Source organism: Neoarius graeffei, chromosome 14, assembly GCF_027579695.1.
Source record: "Neoarius graeffei isolate fNeoGra1 chromosome 14, fNeoGra1.pri, whole genome shotgun sequence".
Classification (NCBI taxonomy): domain Eukaryota; kingdom Metazoa; phylum Chordata; class Actinopteri; order Siluriformes; family Ariidae; genus Neoarius; species Neoarius graeffei.
The window spans coordinates 6,124,620-6,140,317 of record NC_083582.1 but is presented as its reverse complement, the minus strand read 5'-3'; the positions used below and the strand labels follow the sequence as shown (position 1 = coordinate 6,140,317).

Sequence of the window (15,698 nt, the reverse complement as noted above, 5' to 3'; positions counted from 1 at the left end):
CATGGTGCGTTTTGGTGAAATCATTTAACAGTCTGTCTATGCCTGGTAAATGATGTGACATGACCGCGCATGACCACGCTCTGCTCATGTGGGGTTCAGAACAAAGACAACCACTCGCCTATTTTATTAATTGCAGTCTCATTTTTTTCGGAATTCTTTTTTTTTTTTTTGCGTGTGAGTAATTATGAATCATCTTGTGGGCTGGATCAAACGCTCTCATGGGCCATATACAACCCCAAGGCTGGATGTTCCCCACCCCTGCTCTACATGTTCCACAGTCAGTACGTTTACATGCACGTCCAAATCGAGCTGCTGTCGGTAATCGAGCAAAGGGTCCCAGCAGGGGTGCCAGAGAAATCCAATCCTACATGCACAAGTGAAATCGGGCTGTTGTGCAAGGTGCATTGTGCACCCGAGCCACACGTGGCGCTACACACCCCATCGTGTTGGTACACTTCCGGTTGTCGTCATGAAGAAGAGCTATAGTGTTGCCAGATACTGCTGACGTATTCCAGCCCAAAACATGTTCAAACCCGCTAAAATGCACTTAAAACCCCCCAATCTGGCAACACTGGCAGTTCCGTGTTCAAGCTGTTAGGCTTGCTCTAACAGACTGTATGGCTACAAACTGTCCGGCGCAGACCACTGTTTTGTAAGACAACTTATTTTGCACAATAATATTTTTCTAAAGTCCATTTTTTGCTTACAAAAAAATATTTTTTTTTTGCTTACAATTTAACTTATGTCTTAATAAACACACAAGTTCAATTGTTTTGCTTTTATTGACATTCTTCAGATGTTGGAGATATATATATATATATATATATATATATATATATATATATATATATACACACACACACACAAATACAATGACTTGTTTATGTACACAATTCACAGCTATGCAACAGCTGTACAGATGTATTTGGTGATACAGTAAGTGAGCTAAATTTTAACAGTGCAAACAATGCCACAAAAAGAAAAGATTCATGCCGTTGTCATGCCGACCGAGGCTGTTGTGTTTCCCTTGTGGTCTCGTCACTCGTCTCTTCCGGAAGGGGCAGTGCTGAAGTAAGTAGATCGAATACGTAGCTCGATAGGGTTTACATGCACTAAGTAGCTCGGCAGAAATCGCATAATCTAGGTCGTGTAGCTCGATTCCGAGAAATCAAGTTCGGTTCAATTTCAGCCGAATTAAGGTGTATACATGGCATTTTGAACTTCGATTTCAGTCGAGCAACGGCAGAAATTCGATTCTCTCTATGTGCATGTAAACGCACTGAGTGTGTTGGTGGTGTATCACCTTTCTGCCTGTTGAACCACATTGTCGTTTCTTTTGCACAGTCCACTGAAGTCCAGACTTCACATGTTAAGGTAGACAAACCTAATCACCCAAGGGCAGATGGCCCATCGTTTACTCTCAGCCTGGTTTAGCTGCGGCCTGTGGTGTGGCTGCTGCTCAAATTACAGCTCCTTGGAGCCACAGGAGGAGACCAAAGGTGGAGGAGCTACTCCAAAATGGAGTATGACTGCTCCCAGACCAGAGGTAGATACCCCACCCTGGACACCCCATACACTGTTAGCGAAACACAGTGTATACACTCCTATGTAGGTCACTGCTGTACACATGGACAGACTCAGTGGGTAGACATTACATATTTTTTTAATTACACTCGTTGTCTCTATGCTTGTGTGTTGGCCAGCAGATTTTCAGGCAAAAAACAAAAAAACTAGCTATTATAAACCACAAACCAGAAATCAGTATGTGAGTAATCAGTGCAGCTCAAAGCCCACTGTCCACTTCAGCGATCACTTAACCCCTTCATTCGGCTTGCTTTCAACCTTCATCTCTCATCCATCCCATCACAGATTTCACGTTATCACCACTTACACAAATGGATATGATTTTACAGTCGTGTCTTTGGAATTGTAGGAACAAAATGCCCAGCCAAATTTGCATGGTTGCACAGTAGGATTTTGTCTTCCAAGTATGTAAATTGAATCCTGGCTCACAAATGTTTTAAAGCGCTGCCAAAGGTGGCCAGAATAGTAAGCTTTTTCCTGTGTAATCTCATTAGAACAAAAGTACACATAATGCACCACAGTCATGCTGGGTTTTTTTTCTTCTTCGTTGCTATGCCCCATCGCCACTAATGTCCAGCATTTCAGCAGTTTCCACCAGACTTGTTTATGACTTGGCTTTTATGAGTCTGAGTCAAGTCGTGAGTTGTTGGTTCAGAGTCCACTCTGAGTTCCCACTCTGGAGCCCCAGTGTTGCCTTCCTGTGTCTTAAATGATACTTGTGGAAAAGGATAAAGAATGTTACATGACGACATATTACAGGCATTTAGCAGACGCTCTTATCCAGAGCGACTTACAACATACCGAGAGCAGCCTGGGGAGCATTTGGGGGTTAGGTGCCTTGCTCAAGGGAATCGAGCCAGTGACCTTTTGGTCCCGAAGTGGCTTCTTTAAAGCATATGCGCAGAACCATGGCCTCACTTTTTGTTTATAAATGCCTTGAGACCTCAAGAATGGCACAGGAATAGTTTTAAGTGTTAACAATAAATCTAATATAGTAGTTTTTACGATTAAAGTGATTTATATAGGTAGCGGTCTGAGTGAATGACCTTGACGTCCATGACGTCGCAGTAGGAAGTCTATCGGTCTCATCGCCATTTCCGCTATACTAAAACACAGAGCTGACTGCAACTCCAATCCTCCATTTTGAGCTAATTTATCGCCATGCCACGTAGATGTGTTGCTGGCGGGTGCAGCAACACAACAGAAGGTGGATTTACGTTGCATTCATGGCCCAAGAATGTTCAAACTGCAAAGATTTGGACGCGTTTTGCGAGAAGTTCACGGGCACATTGGGCGCCTATGCAGTGGTCTCTCCTCTGCTCTGCGCATTTTACTGAAGACTCGTACGAGACTTCTGATCTGTTGAGGAGCGTTGGCCCATATTGAAAGAGGGTGCAGTACCAACAATTACATAAAACTACAAGAAAAGGAAAGTAAGTTCAGTTGCACCAGTTCTCCTGGAGTGTGAGCCGAGGGTTGTTGCTAAAACCCGGGACGGAATGGGACGTGACATATTATCGCTCGGGCAGTGACCTCCCCGCGGTTGTTGCTAAACCCGGTGACGTCCCGTCCCGGGTTTTAGTAATTGCCTGAGCCGAGCAGTAATGGCGGAGTACTCAGTATGGAGAAAATGGAGAATGTGTGGACCAACCGTCTGATTTCTCCGCTGGATATGCTCACCTCAGCAGCAATTTCTCGCCCTTACGTGGAAGAAGCGAATGAACGAAGAACTGAAAGTCAGATTGTTTCAAAGCAATCTGCCACAAGATCGGCCTTCAAGAAACGAGAACACAGATGGGTAAGCTCCGACTCTCATTTGGGTACAAAACAACACCACTCGTTGTGTTTACCTGCATTTAGATTAATACATGCAACTTGTATTGTGTGTTTAAGTTACCGGTATAAGATTATTTAATTTGCTTCAGAATGTGATTGTCTCAGTTCATCTGATTATTTAATTAGCCTTTTATGTTTTATCAGTGAAAATGCATGCATGTACATGTATGTTACATAAATTATAACACCCATCCTGTTTTAATGAGAGTCAAACCACAATCAATAAAGTCAAATCAGTCTTAGTTGAGCAATTTGGTAACGCTATTTCTTACTTTCACCATAAGTTTTTATTTATATGACCTTGGTCTATAGCTGTCAAAGGCCTCGGCCATAAAACCTGTTCCCACTGTGACATCACGCACTCAGGGCTGGCTGGCTCAGCGGGGCAGCTCCAATGCCAACTTTGCGATCGATTTTAACTCTCAAAAATATATATTTTTTATTCCCATTTATGCAGCATACGAGGGTCAAGGATGGAGATACTATCCACTCAGAAATGCATTTAAAAATAAAGGTTCTGCGTATCTCCTTTAACCTTTAGGCCACGGCTTCCCCATGTATCAGTATTTACAAGTTTAAGAAGTCTTGATTTTGACAAAGAAAATATTTGGCCGTAACTGATAGTTTAATGCATGCAATTCAAGGTAATGAGCCACAGGGCAGTGAATAAGAAGTCCAAGTTGAGTTAAGGGTCATACGCCTTGAAGTCGGCATAGAATTTTTAGCCATGAGCTTTGAAGTCTGATTCAAGTTGGGAATCATTGGCTTTGAAGCTTGAGCGGAGTTCGGAAGACGGGAGCACTTATCCTGATCAAGTTCGATTACCTGTTATACTTCTTGATAAACTTCGGAACCAGTCAGAACCAGAAATGAAATAAGAAAAACCTCGTTATAACTTCGTAGTATCAGAAGATAATCGGCAGATAAAAAGACAAACGAAATTCACCTCGTGGTTCGCCAAGCCTACTGATTCGATATCACGTAAGTGGTGTTTGTTTTAAGAAAATTTGCCTTTTGATTATCACAGCTTTTGTTTGGTTCTTCTGAAAGGTCAAATGAAAGGTTTTGTAAGTTGGGTTTTTGTTTTTTTGAGCTTTTTGGCAGGCTAAGAATTCCAGCCATTCAACAAGAGTTGTAATGAGTACTTACCTTATGTTTTTTGATGAAATCATTTTTTAAAAATAAATTTCTGATATATTCTTTGACAAATGTGAAAACTAAGAGTAAAAGTATAATTGGTCAAACTATTCTCTTTAATTTTTTTATTTTATTTTTGAGTCTTTAATCTTGAGAAACAAAACGTGCTCATTAGTACTAAATAACGCTTCTAAGGCCCTGTCCACACGGCAACGGATTCAGGTGAATCTGATAAAATTGTTTATCGTTTCGGCCTGGCGTCCACACGGCACCGGCGTTTTGGGTGCCCCAAAACGAAATCTTTTGAGAACGGGTTCCAGAGTGAAAAAATCTGGCAACGGCCCCGTTGCGAAGTCGTCTGGATGAGTAGAACGGATTTGTTTATGATGACGCCACAACCACATGACTGTCAGTGCTTCACGCCGGGTAGAAGTGTAACGAACTCAATGTGAGTTGTCAACAAATCCTATAACTTGGTTCATGAAACACGCTTACAAAATATTTTCACTGTGAATATTTATTGTGTAATGGTGCAAAGAGAGAGAGAGTGAGAGAGAGAGAGAGAGAGAGAGAGTGAGAGAATAGCCCTTAGGGCAGAGTCTTTAGTCCAAACACTGTGGAAGTACGGAGTATAACCAAACCGTGCACCGCTCGTGCGCTTTCCAAAAACAAAAACAATCCCGCCAGCAAAAATAGGAAAAAAAAAAAAAGGAGCGATCTCACCTCTTCAGATGTTGGTTTAAGTCCGACAATACATTCCTCAGGCGGCACGGTGGTGTAGTGGTTAGCGCTGTCGCCTCACAGCAAGAAGGTCCTGGGTTCGAGCCCCGTGGCCGGCGAGGGCCTTTCTGTGTGGAGTTTGCATGTTCTCCCCGTGTCCGCGTGGGTTTCCTCCGGGTGCTCCGGTTTCCCCCACAGTCCAAAGACATGCAGGTTAGGTTAACTAGTGACTCTAAATTGACCGTAGGTGTGAATGTGAGTGTGAATGGTTGTCTGTGTCTATGTGTCAGCCCTATGACGACTTGTCCAGGGTGTACCCCGCCTTTCGCCCATAGTCAGCTGGGATAGGCTCCAGCTTGCCTGCGACCCTGTAGAAGGATAAAGCGGCTAGAGATAATGAGATGAGAGATGAGATACATTCCTCAAAAAGGGCGTAGAAGAACAAAGTAATCCATCAACGTGTAGCATTCAATTTATTCCGGACAATTAAAGAATTCTGGAGGATATCAGAATGTTGGCGTACCGGCTTCCATCTACCCCCATTCATTCCTCTTTCCGCGTCTTTCGTTTTACGCTACTGATTAATAATCAAAACTTTGTGGCTGATGCTACAGAAGAAGGGGTTTATGCGCATGTGTCTACTTCTATTGTTCTGGTGTCTCCGATGGGACTGTCTTACAGCGCACGTAGAGGTGTGGCATGTGTATTGCATCGTTTTCAGCAAGCGTTGCGTTGCCATATGAACCTGATATTTTACTGATCCGTTGGCCATGTGGACGCGATATTTAAAAAAAAAATCTCGTTGCCGTTGTCGTGTGGATGTAGCCTAAGACAATTCATGAACAAGTGATTTCTGACTATTTTGAAAATGGATCTAGTTCACAGCACTGTATTTGAACAAAGCCCTGATGCTGCTCACAGCTTGGTGATGCTTGCAAGAGATGAGGCTAGTATACTTGATAACGTATATATTTACTGTATGGACATTGTATCAGAAAACAATTTTATTTATAAGCAGTAGTCACATGTACCCATAGGATACCTCTTTTTATATTTCGCTTAGATATGTCAAACTCACATTGTATTTTCCTCATCGTATATAGGCTCAACAAAGCCTGGGCTTCACTTTTGGTCCATTTGGTCATGTTTTCCATTTTTTAATGCTAATGTTAAGAGCTGTTGCTTACATGGTTAATGCTTTTTTTTTTTTTTTTAAACACTCATTTTAAAAATGGCGGTTGTTGGTGCTACATTGGTTCATGTTCAACCAATCAACGTACACTTGCGTCTGGACTGATCATTGTGCACTTGCGTCACACATGGTTCCACTTGTGTTGAGAGAGTGCCTACCTTGAAGTATGTGCTTAAGAAGAGTCCCTGAAAACAGCATTCTAAGATCTGATTGTTCTCAGTTCCTGCACTGCAGACACACAAAAAATGGGGGGATGTCATCCTTCCTCCCAACAGTTCTAAGAACTATGAATAAGTTCTGCTGGTCTGAAAGCATCTATCGCCTTATCGTCCACATTTTCTCTCCAAAGGCTTGATGTAACTATCTTGGATTTGAATTTTCACAAAGCTCTTTATATTTACTCATTGAAAAAGCAGCACTCCATCCTCCATCTTATGTGTGTGGGGTTCTTTTTTTCGTAGATTGCTGCTGGTTTGCAGCCTGATTGATGGGGTCTTAAATGAAAATGCTTAAGGTCCCTCAGGGTTCTCGGACAGGTGAAATGTTTGCTGGTGTAAAGTGTGATGTTAAGGACTTGTGAGGACTGACTGTGTGTGTGTGTGTGTGTGTGTGTGTGTGTGTGTGTGTGTGTGTGTGTGTGTGACCCTGTCAGGTGGAGCTGCTGGACTGCGTTCCTAACTCGATGACGCTGAGTGCGGAGCAGGAGAAGGATGTGGAGATGGCACGCTGCGGTGCTCTGGCTCTGTGGAGCTGCAGTAAGAGCAGCAGAAACAAGAAGGCCATCTGGAAAGCCGGCGGGATCCCTCTGCTCGCCCGCCTGCTCAAATCCCCCCAGAAGAACATGCTCATCCCCGTGGTGGGCACGCTGCAGGAGTGCGCCTCTGAGGTCTGGTTCCGAGGACTTAAACTCTCATTGCTAACAATGTACTCAAAATCTGCATCATAAGACTGACATAACCATGTCATAAACATGTCCTGTTTATATCCAGTGGCACAAGCATGATAATGATATGATAGATGGCCATGAAGGAGTTTAACACCATGGTCACAAAGAACACTCATTTGAATGATGATTGAACAGTGCTTTTTATTCTTCTAACCTCTTAGAGTTCTTAGATTTCAAAATAGACTTGCAGTTCATCAGTCCAATGTAAGGGTGTGAAAACTTTGGCATTTAAGGCATTGTTTTGTCAGTCTTAAGTACCTATCCATCCATCCATCCATCCATCCATCCATCCATCCATTATCTGTAGCTGCTTGTCCTGTACAGGGTTGCTGGCAAGCTGGAGTCTATCCCAGCTGACTACGGGCGAGAGGCGGGGTATGCCCTGGACAAGTTGCCAGATCATCACAGGGCTGACACAGAGACAAACAACCATTCACACTCACATTCACACCTACGCTCAATTTAGAGTCACCAGTTAACCTAACCTGCATGTCTTTGGACTGTGGGGGAAACCGGAGCACCCGGAGGAAACCCACGTGGACACGGGGAGAACATGCAAACTCCGCACAGAAAGGCCCTCGCCGGCCGCTGGTCTCGAACCCAGGACCTTCTTGCTGTGAGGCCACAGTGCTAACCACTACACCACCGTGCCGCCCAGTCTTAAGTACGTTGCACAACAAATCTGAACCTTCCGATCAAATATTTGCATGAAATCATCCATCCATCCATTTTCTGCTGCTTATCCGGGTTGTGGGGGTAGCAGTCTGAGCAGAGCAACCCAGACTTCCGTCTCCCCGGCCACCTTCACCAGCTCTTCCAGGGGAATACCGAAGCGTTCCCAGGCCAGCTGAGAGATGTAATTTCTCCAACATGTCCTGGGTCTACCCTGGGGGTCTCCTCCTGGTGGTGCATGCCCAGAAAACCTCCCCTTGGAGGTGTCCAGGGGGCATCCTGACAAGGTGCTCGAACCACCTCAACTGACTCATTTTGATGTGGAGGAGCAGTGGTTCTACTCTGAGTCTTTCAAATGATCAAGCTTCTCACTCTCTCTCTAAGGGAGAGCCCAGCCACCCTGCAGAGAAAACTCATTTTGACCATTTGTATCTGCGATCTCATTCTTTCGGTCACTACCCATAGCTTGTGAGCATAGGTGAGGGTGGAAACGTAGATGGACCAGTAAATTGAGAGCTTTGCCTTTTGGCTCAGCTCTCTCTTTACCACAAAAGACCAGTTTAGCGTCCGCATCGCTGCTGATGCTGCCCCGATCCATCTGTCCAACTCCTGCTCCCCCCACCCTCACTTGTGAACAAGACCCCGAGATACTTACTTAAACTCCTCCCCTTAAGGTAGCAACTCCCCTCAACCTGAAGTAGGCACTCCACCCGTTTCCGGCTGAGTGCCATGGCCAGGGACTTGGAGGTGCCGATCCTCATCCCAGCCGCTTCACACTCTGCTGCAAACTGTCCCAGCTCATGCTGTAGGTCACAGATTGATGACGCCAACAGGACCACATCATCCACAAAAAGCAGAGACGCAATCCTGATGCCACCAAACCGGGCACCCTCCGCCCCTTGGCTGCGCCTAGAAATTCTGTCCATAAAAGTTATGAACAGAACTGGTGACAAAGGGCAGCCCTGGTGGAGTCCCACATGCATCGGGAACAAGTCTGACTTACTGCTGGCAATGCAAACCAAACTCCTGCTCCAGTCATACAGGGTCTGAATGGGCCGCAGCAGTGGGCCCTGAACCCCATACTCCCGAAGCACCCTCCACAGGGCACCATGAGGGACACAGTCGTAAGCCTTCTCCAGGTCCACAAAACGCATGTAGACCAGTTGGGCAAACTCCTATGCACCCTCCAATACGCTTGCAAGGGTAAATAGCTGGTCTAGTGTTCCATGACCAGGACAAAAACCGCATTGTTCTTCCTGAATCCAAGGTTTGACTATTGAGCGGACTCTCCTCTCCAGCACCCCAGCATAGGCTTTCCCGGGGAGGCTGAGAAGTGTGATCCCCCTATAGTTGGAACACACTCTCCGGTCCCCTTTTTTTAAAAAGGGGGACCACCACCCCCGTCTGCCAATCCAGAGGCACTGTCCCCGACCTCCACGCAATGTTGAAGAGGTGTGTCAGCCAAGACAGCCCAACAACATCCAGCGCCTTCAGGAACTCAGGACGAATCTAATCCACTCCTGGAGCCTGGCCACCGAGGAGCTTTTCAACCACCTTAGCAACCTCAGCCCCTGTGGTGGGCCAGTCCTCCCAAGTGCCCTCAGACTCTGCATCCTCCTCGGACGACATGAAGGTGGGATTGAGGAGATCCTCGAAGTATTCCTTCCACCGCCAGACGATGTCTCCAGTTGAGGTCAACAGCACTCCATCCCCACTGTAAACAGTCGGAACAGAGCACTGCTTCCCCTTCCTGAGCCACCGGACAGTTTGCCAGAATCTCTTCAAGGCTGACCAAAAGTCACTTTCCATGGTCTCACTGAACAACTCCCACACCCGAGTTTTTGCTTCAGCGACTGCCAGAGCCACGTTCCGCTTGGCCCGTCGGTACCTCTCAGCTGCCTCTGGAGACCCACGGGCTAACCAAGCCCGATAGGACCCCTTCAGCTTGACGGCTCCTCTCACCGCAGGTGTCCACCACCGGGCTTGGGGATTACCGCCACGACAGGCACCAACAACCTTGCAGCCGCAGCTCCGCACAGCCACCTCAGCAATGGAGGTATGGAACATGGTCCACTCAGACTCAGTGGTCCCTATCCTCCCCCAGTATGCAGTTGAAGCTCTGCCGGAGGTGGCAGTTGAAGATCTGGCAGGGTTCAGATTGGGCAGGCCGTTCCTCCCAGTCACACCCCACCAGGTCTCACTGTCATTGCCTACATGAGCGTTGAAGTCCCCCAGTAAAACAATGGAGTCCCCTCATGGTGCACTGTCTAATACCCCATTCAAGGACTCCAAGAAGGCTGGATAATCTGAACTACCATTTGGCGCATAAGCGCAAATGACAGTCAGAAACCATTCCCCAACCCGTAGGTGCAGGGAAATGACCCTCTCATTTACTGGGGAGAACTCCAATATTAGCGTGCTGAACTGAGGGGCTACCAATAGCCCCACCCTTTCCCCGGCGCTGCTCACCCTTGGCAACTGAAATCACACATCATTAAATATGTTTTATTAGTCTTTACATACCAAGAATAAAATTAGGTGCGATGGAAATTAAATTCAGATCAGTCACATTTGTTGCAAAATTTCTCACACGCAAATGATCACCTGAGGGTTCAAATGGGTTTTCAGAGGGATATCGAATCAGGCGAGGTTATATGAGCTGACTGGCTTGCCTGGTAAAAGTGTTGCAACAGTCAGTCGTTTACATCCACCTGTGAAGGAAGGGGGTGTTCATCTGTGTACAAGAATTATCTCGTATCTTTTCATAATTGAGTCACCAAAATATAATGTCTTATGTCAGACACTCTACCACATGTTCAGGATCAATGAGCGCTCTAGTTCATATGTAGCTTCCTGGATACCTGAGAGAGCCTCAAACTCCTCCACAGTCATCCCGAAATATTGTCACAACCTGTCGTGGTACAGCTTCAACTCTTGAACAAGGTTATGAAACTCTCCTTGCTTTCATCTCCATTCCAAAACTCTTGAGTGTCTGTAATTATGATGACTTCTTCACTGCTAGACAACTCCATCAATGACTCGGGACATTACAGATCGTCACGGCACAAAACCAGCATGAAACGAGCATGAGAGAGCCTCGAACTCCTTTACAGTCAGCCCAAAATATTGTCAGAACCTGTCGTGGTACAGCTTCAACTTGATCAGCAGGTCTCTGTATCTAAAGCTCCAGATCTATTCAACCTGGAATCAATGTGGATTTAGCAAATATGGAGATTTGCAATGCAGCTAGGATGGTATGGATTGGTTATGAAGGATGATTTTTAATATTGGACTGTTTTCCAACAAACTGATTACGTATATTTGTATTTACTGTTATTAGTATTTTTTGTAAGACCCACTTGAGTGTATGATAAAGTTTGATTTTAATAGAAAACTCTTGAACGAGAACAGAGAAGCCATGACCTAAAAATTCATGACCCTAATGGTCAGGAATGGGGGAAGCCATGTGCTTAATGGTTAGAGAAGCAACTTTGGTTGCCAAAAGGTCACTGGTTTGATTCCCTGGACTAGCAAGAATGGCTGAAGTATCCTTGAACAAGGCACCGAACCCCCAACTGCTCCCCAGGCTGCTCTAGGTATGTTGTATGTTGCTCTGGATAAGAGCGCCTGCTAAAGGCCTGTAATGGAATGAAATAGAAAAGGAATATTTTTTAAAAATTTGTATCAAGCTCTGTGTGGGAAAATTTCACACGCGTTTTTCACATCGCAATTTCGTGTCATATCCAGTGTATAAGGCCTTTATGATACAGGGATTAAGTAAAGTGTTCATCTTACGGTGGCGTAACGATCAAAACATCTTTACATTACATTACATCAGGCTTGTAGTACTCGAGTCCAGTACTTGGACTCGAGTCTGACTTGTGCCTTAGTTTTAAGGACTCGTGACTTGACTTGGACTTGAGCACTGATGACGCAGACTTAGACTTGGACTCGGACTCGTGCGTTAACTGCATTCGGAGTCGTAAGTTGGAGACGAGGACTCTGATTTTTTTTTCCTTTATTTTTTGTAACCTGCCCTAATAATTTGGCACAAGATATTTATATCTACATGAATTTTGTGCAAGAGAATGCACATTCACCTGTTCATACGTCATGTTCAGGAACAAACTAACGTTAACGGCGCTAAAATGCCTGGAGAGACGTCCCTAGGATTGTCCGCTTTGCTTCTACAGACTTTTCGTTCAGTGGGAAAAAAATGCACTGCTATGTGTTCTAGGGCTGTAACAATATGCGTATCGAAATCGCGATACGCAGAGCCACGATCCGTATCGCGATACAAGAAGGCAGAATCGCAGTACACCCTTTCAAACTTCTCCTCAGCCTAAAAACAGAGGCGCTTCCAAACTTCAATTTATGAATACTTTACTTTTTATTTAAATTACATTTTAAACTTACTTAAATTACTTTTATTTTTTTATATCTATTAGTAAGTCGTTTTTTCGCCGACCTGCGACAATCTTCTGCGAGTCACGCAACGTCCACACTCGCCACTGGCAGAGCATTCATTTCTTTTAAGCGCTCGCCATTCTGGTTGCGACGCGGGGAGCGAATCTGTAAACAAGCAGCTCATTGGCTGGCTAGGTGTGCCACAAGCCAATCACAATCACTTGACCGGAAAGGCATGCAGTGTTGCCAGATTGGGCGGGTTTAGGTGCTTTTTGGCTGGTTTTGAACATATTTTGGGGTGGAAAACGTTAGCAATATCTGGCAACACTGAAGGCATGTCTGCTTGGGTGGAAGCCTTCTGCGGCAGTTACATTTTGACACGCGAGCAATGTTTCACCATAAAAATTCCGTAATTTCCATCTGTTTTCCGCGATCACAGAAAATCATTGGCCCTATGAGAGTGAGAGAGCCCCCCCCCCAAAAAAAATCTTAACGGATTTACACGATTTGGAAAAATGACTTTTTCAGAACCGAAAAAAACAGAGCTTCCGGCTCAACAGTATTATTTTGAGAAATAAAACAATCTTTGGATATACATTTGTTCATTTTTGCATACATATTACTCATTCTCTGCAGTGGTCTGAATTATTTGTTATTAAATAGTTAATGTAAGTAAGTAAATGTTAAGTCAAATTTACTACTTAAAAAAAACATTTTTAAAAAAATCGTGGGCGTATCGAATCGTGGGTCAAAAATCGCGATACGAATCGAATCGTGAGTTGGGTGTATCGTTACAGCCCTAATGTGTTCCATATGTAGAAGAACTATCGAGGCAACAATGGGGACAACCTCGAATTTCAATCGTCATTTGGTAAGACTCCACCCAGAGAAGGAAGTGACACGCTATGTTCATTGCTCTGTTGATAGTGGGCAGGGCTTGCTTGCTGACCGATGAACTAGCTAGTGTTAACCCTCTTTCATCTTATTTGCCCTGTTGATAGTGGACGGGGCTTGTGTCAGACTCGACTTGGATCAATAGTGGACTTGACTCGAAATTTTCTTTAATGACTTGGACTTGACTCGGACTTGAACACTGGGGACTTGAGCCTGGACTCAGACTCAAGGTTTAGTGAGTCGACTACAATACTGCATTACATTCATGGCATTTAGCAGACGCTGTTATCCAGAATGATGTACACATTACCCAGAGCAGCCTGGGGAGCAGTTGGGGGTTTGGTGCCTTGCTCAAGGGCACTTCAACCATTCCTGCTGGTCCATGGAATCAAACCAGTGACCTCTTGATCCCAAAGCTGCTTCTCTAACCATACAAACCTTTACATGCATTTATACAAATGCAGAATGCAAAAATCTCAGTGTATGTAAACTCGAGATGCTTTAGGGGTGTTCACACGGCACATATTTGCATCGATGCTGCACCGATGTATTTTGTTGCGACATATCTTACACCGGTGTAAATTTTGTGGAACGTTCACACGTCACAAACCTGCTTACTAGAGAGAAGCGTGTTAGCACCGGTGCAGCCCCACTTGCGTTCACACGGCAGTTTTTGCGACCGTGCTATACGATAGTAATAATGCGGAAATGAAATATGCGCATGCGTGAAAATGTACTTCCTTTTCCCGGTTGTCATGGCATCACCAAGCGCCGGGAAAACAACGTGGATGAAGACACCAGTGTTGCCAGATACTGCTGACGTTTTCCAGCCCAAAATATGTTCAAATCCGCCAAAATGCACTTAAAACCGCCCAATCTGGCAACACTGGAAGACACGCAGTTCTGTTGTTGTTGATATTCGCCATTTTGGAAGCGCAAAATACCAGGATGCAAATTATGCAATGCCCGTATGTAATCAACTCTCCTCATGCGTAGCGAGTCTACCCCTGTAGCGTTCAGACGGCCCATTTTATATTGGTGCTGCCCCGCAAACTAGCATTTACTCCGGAGTAAATTTCTTAAACCACCTCCCGAGCAGGGTTAGATTTGCACCGGTTTAAGCAGCTTTCAGGGGCTACACCGGTATAACTTTGTACCGTGTGAACGCTCTACCGGGGCAGCCCCAGCGCTACACCGGAGTAAATGTTGCCGTGTGAACACCCCTATTGATACCGATAATGGTCTCTGATATCAGTCTAATACCGTACTCATTTACTCGTAATCCTAAAAAAAAAATCTGATGATACAATCTGGTCCAGGTGATACCTCGTACCGTAACTCCTAGTGCACATTATTGCATTAATGTACTAAACACAATAAAAATACAAAGCTTGTAGATTCAGACGCAATGAAAATGAAAACATACCCCAAATCAGTTCAGGGTAACTAAAGTAGCTAGCTAATACATTTAAAATCAACTCGCTAGCATTTAAAGAACGAGTCTGTGAGCCTAACCCGTATGTGTGTGCTTTTCATGGTGAATTTTTAAACCAGGGAAACATCAACAGAGCTAAACAGTGTTTGGCGATGCTCTTGATTGATTAGGCTACTTGTTTCAGCATTGGTATCGACGAACGTAAAAAAACTCGTACTCGTTCTGAAAGTCATTGCTAATGTAGACATAACTGAAAATCTTATTAGAAATCCTTCAAAAGCTGTAGTTGAAATAACGGTCATGTTATGTGAAATGCGAGAGCTGCATGCTGAAGGATGCTCTTTCGTTCTCTTGGGCAGAGGAGCTACAGGATTGCCATACAGAGCGAGGGAATGGTCAAGGATTTAGTGAAGAACCTCAGCTGTGACAACCGGGAGCTTCAGATGCACTGCGCGAGTGCCATCTTCAAGGTAACCTTTGAGCTGCTGAGCACTGTGACCAATGGCCTTTCAGCACCGCTAAAGTGCTTTTCCAGCTGCACGCGGCCTCTTTGTCACAAAGGTTTGAAATAAATAGCGGACACGTGTATCTCATCAGCTTGGGGCTGATTTGAAGCTTGTGTGTGTGTTTAGTGTGCCGAGGAAAAGCAGACGCGGGACCTAGTGCGGGAATACAACGGCCTGCAGTCACTGGTCACTTTGCTGGAACACGCCGGGAACAAGGAACTGCTCGCCGCCGCCACCGGCGCCATCTGGAAATGTTCCATCAGCATGGAGAACGTCGCCAAGTACGCCTGCGTTTTAGTGTTATAGATTGTAGAATGTGCGTTATGTGGTTTGTACAAGATAAAGAAATTGTTTGAGTGTCAACAACAT

The 15,698-nt window shown here is 45.0% G+C and overlaps 1 protein-coding gene across 1 annotated transcript in view; it reads left to right on the top strand.

Annotated features, from left to right (window-relative positions):
* odad2 (outer dynein arm docking complex subunit 2) overlaps positions 1-15,698 on the top strand; it is a 178,544-nt gene that overhangs the window by 69,134 nt on the left and 93,712 nt on the right. The window contains exons 12-14 of the mRNA XM_060938718.1: positions 7,122-7,355; positions 15,183-15,293; positions 15,456-15,610. Coding sequence (XP_060794701.1) covers positions 7,122-7,355; positions 15,183-15,293; positions 15,456-15,610 — 500 coding nt within the window. The remainder of the gene's footprint in view (positions 1-7,121; positions 7,356-15,182; positions 15,294-15,455; positions 15,611-15,698) is intronic.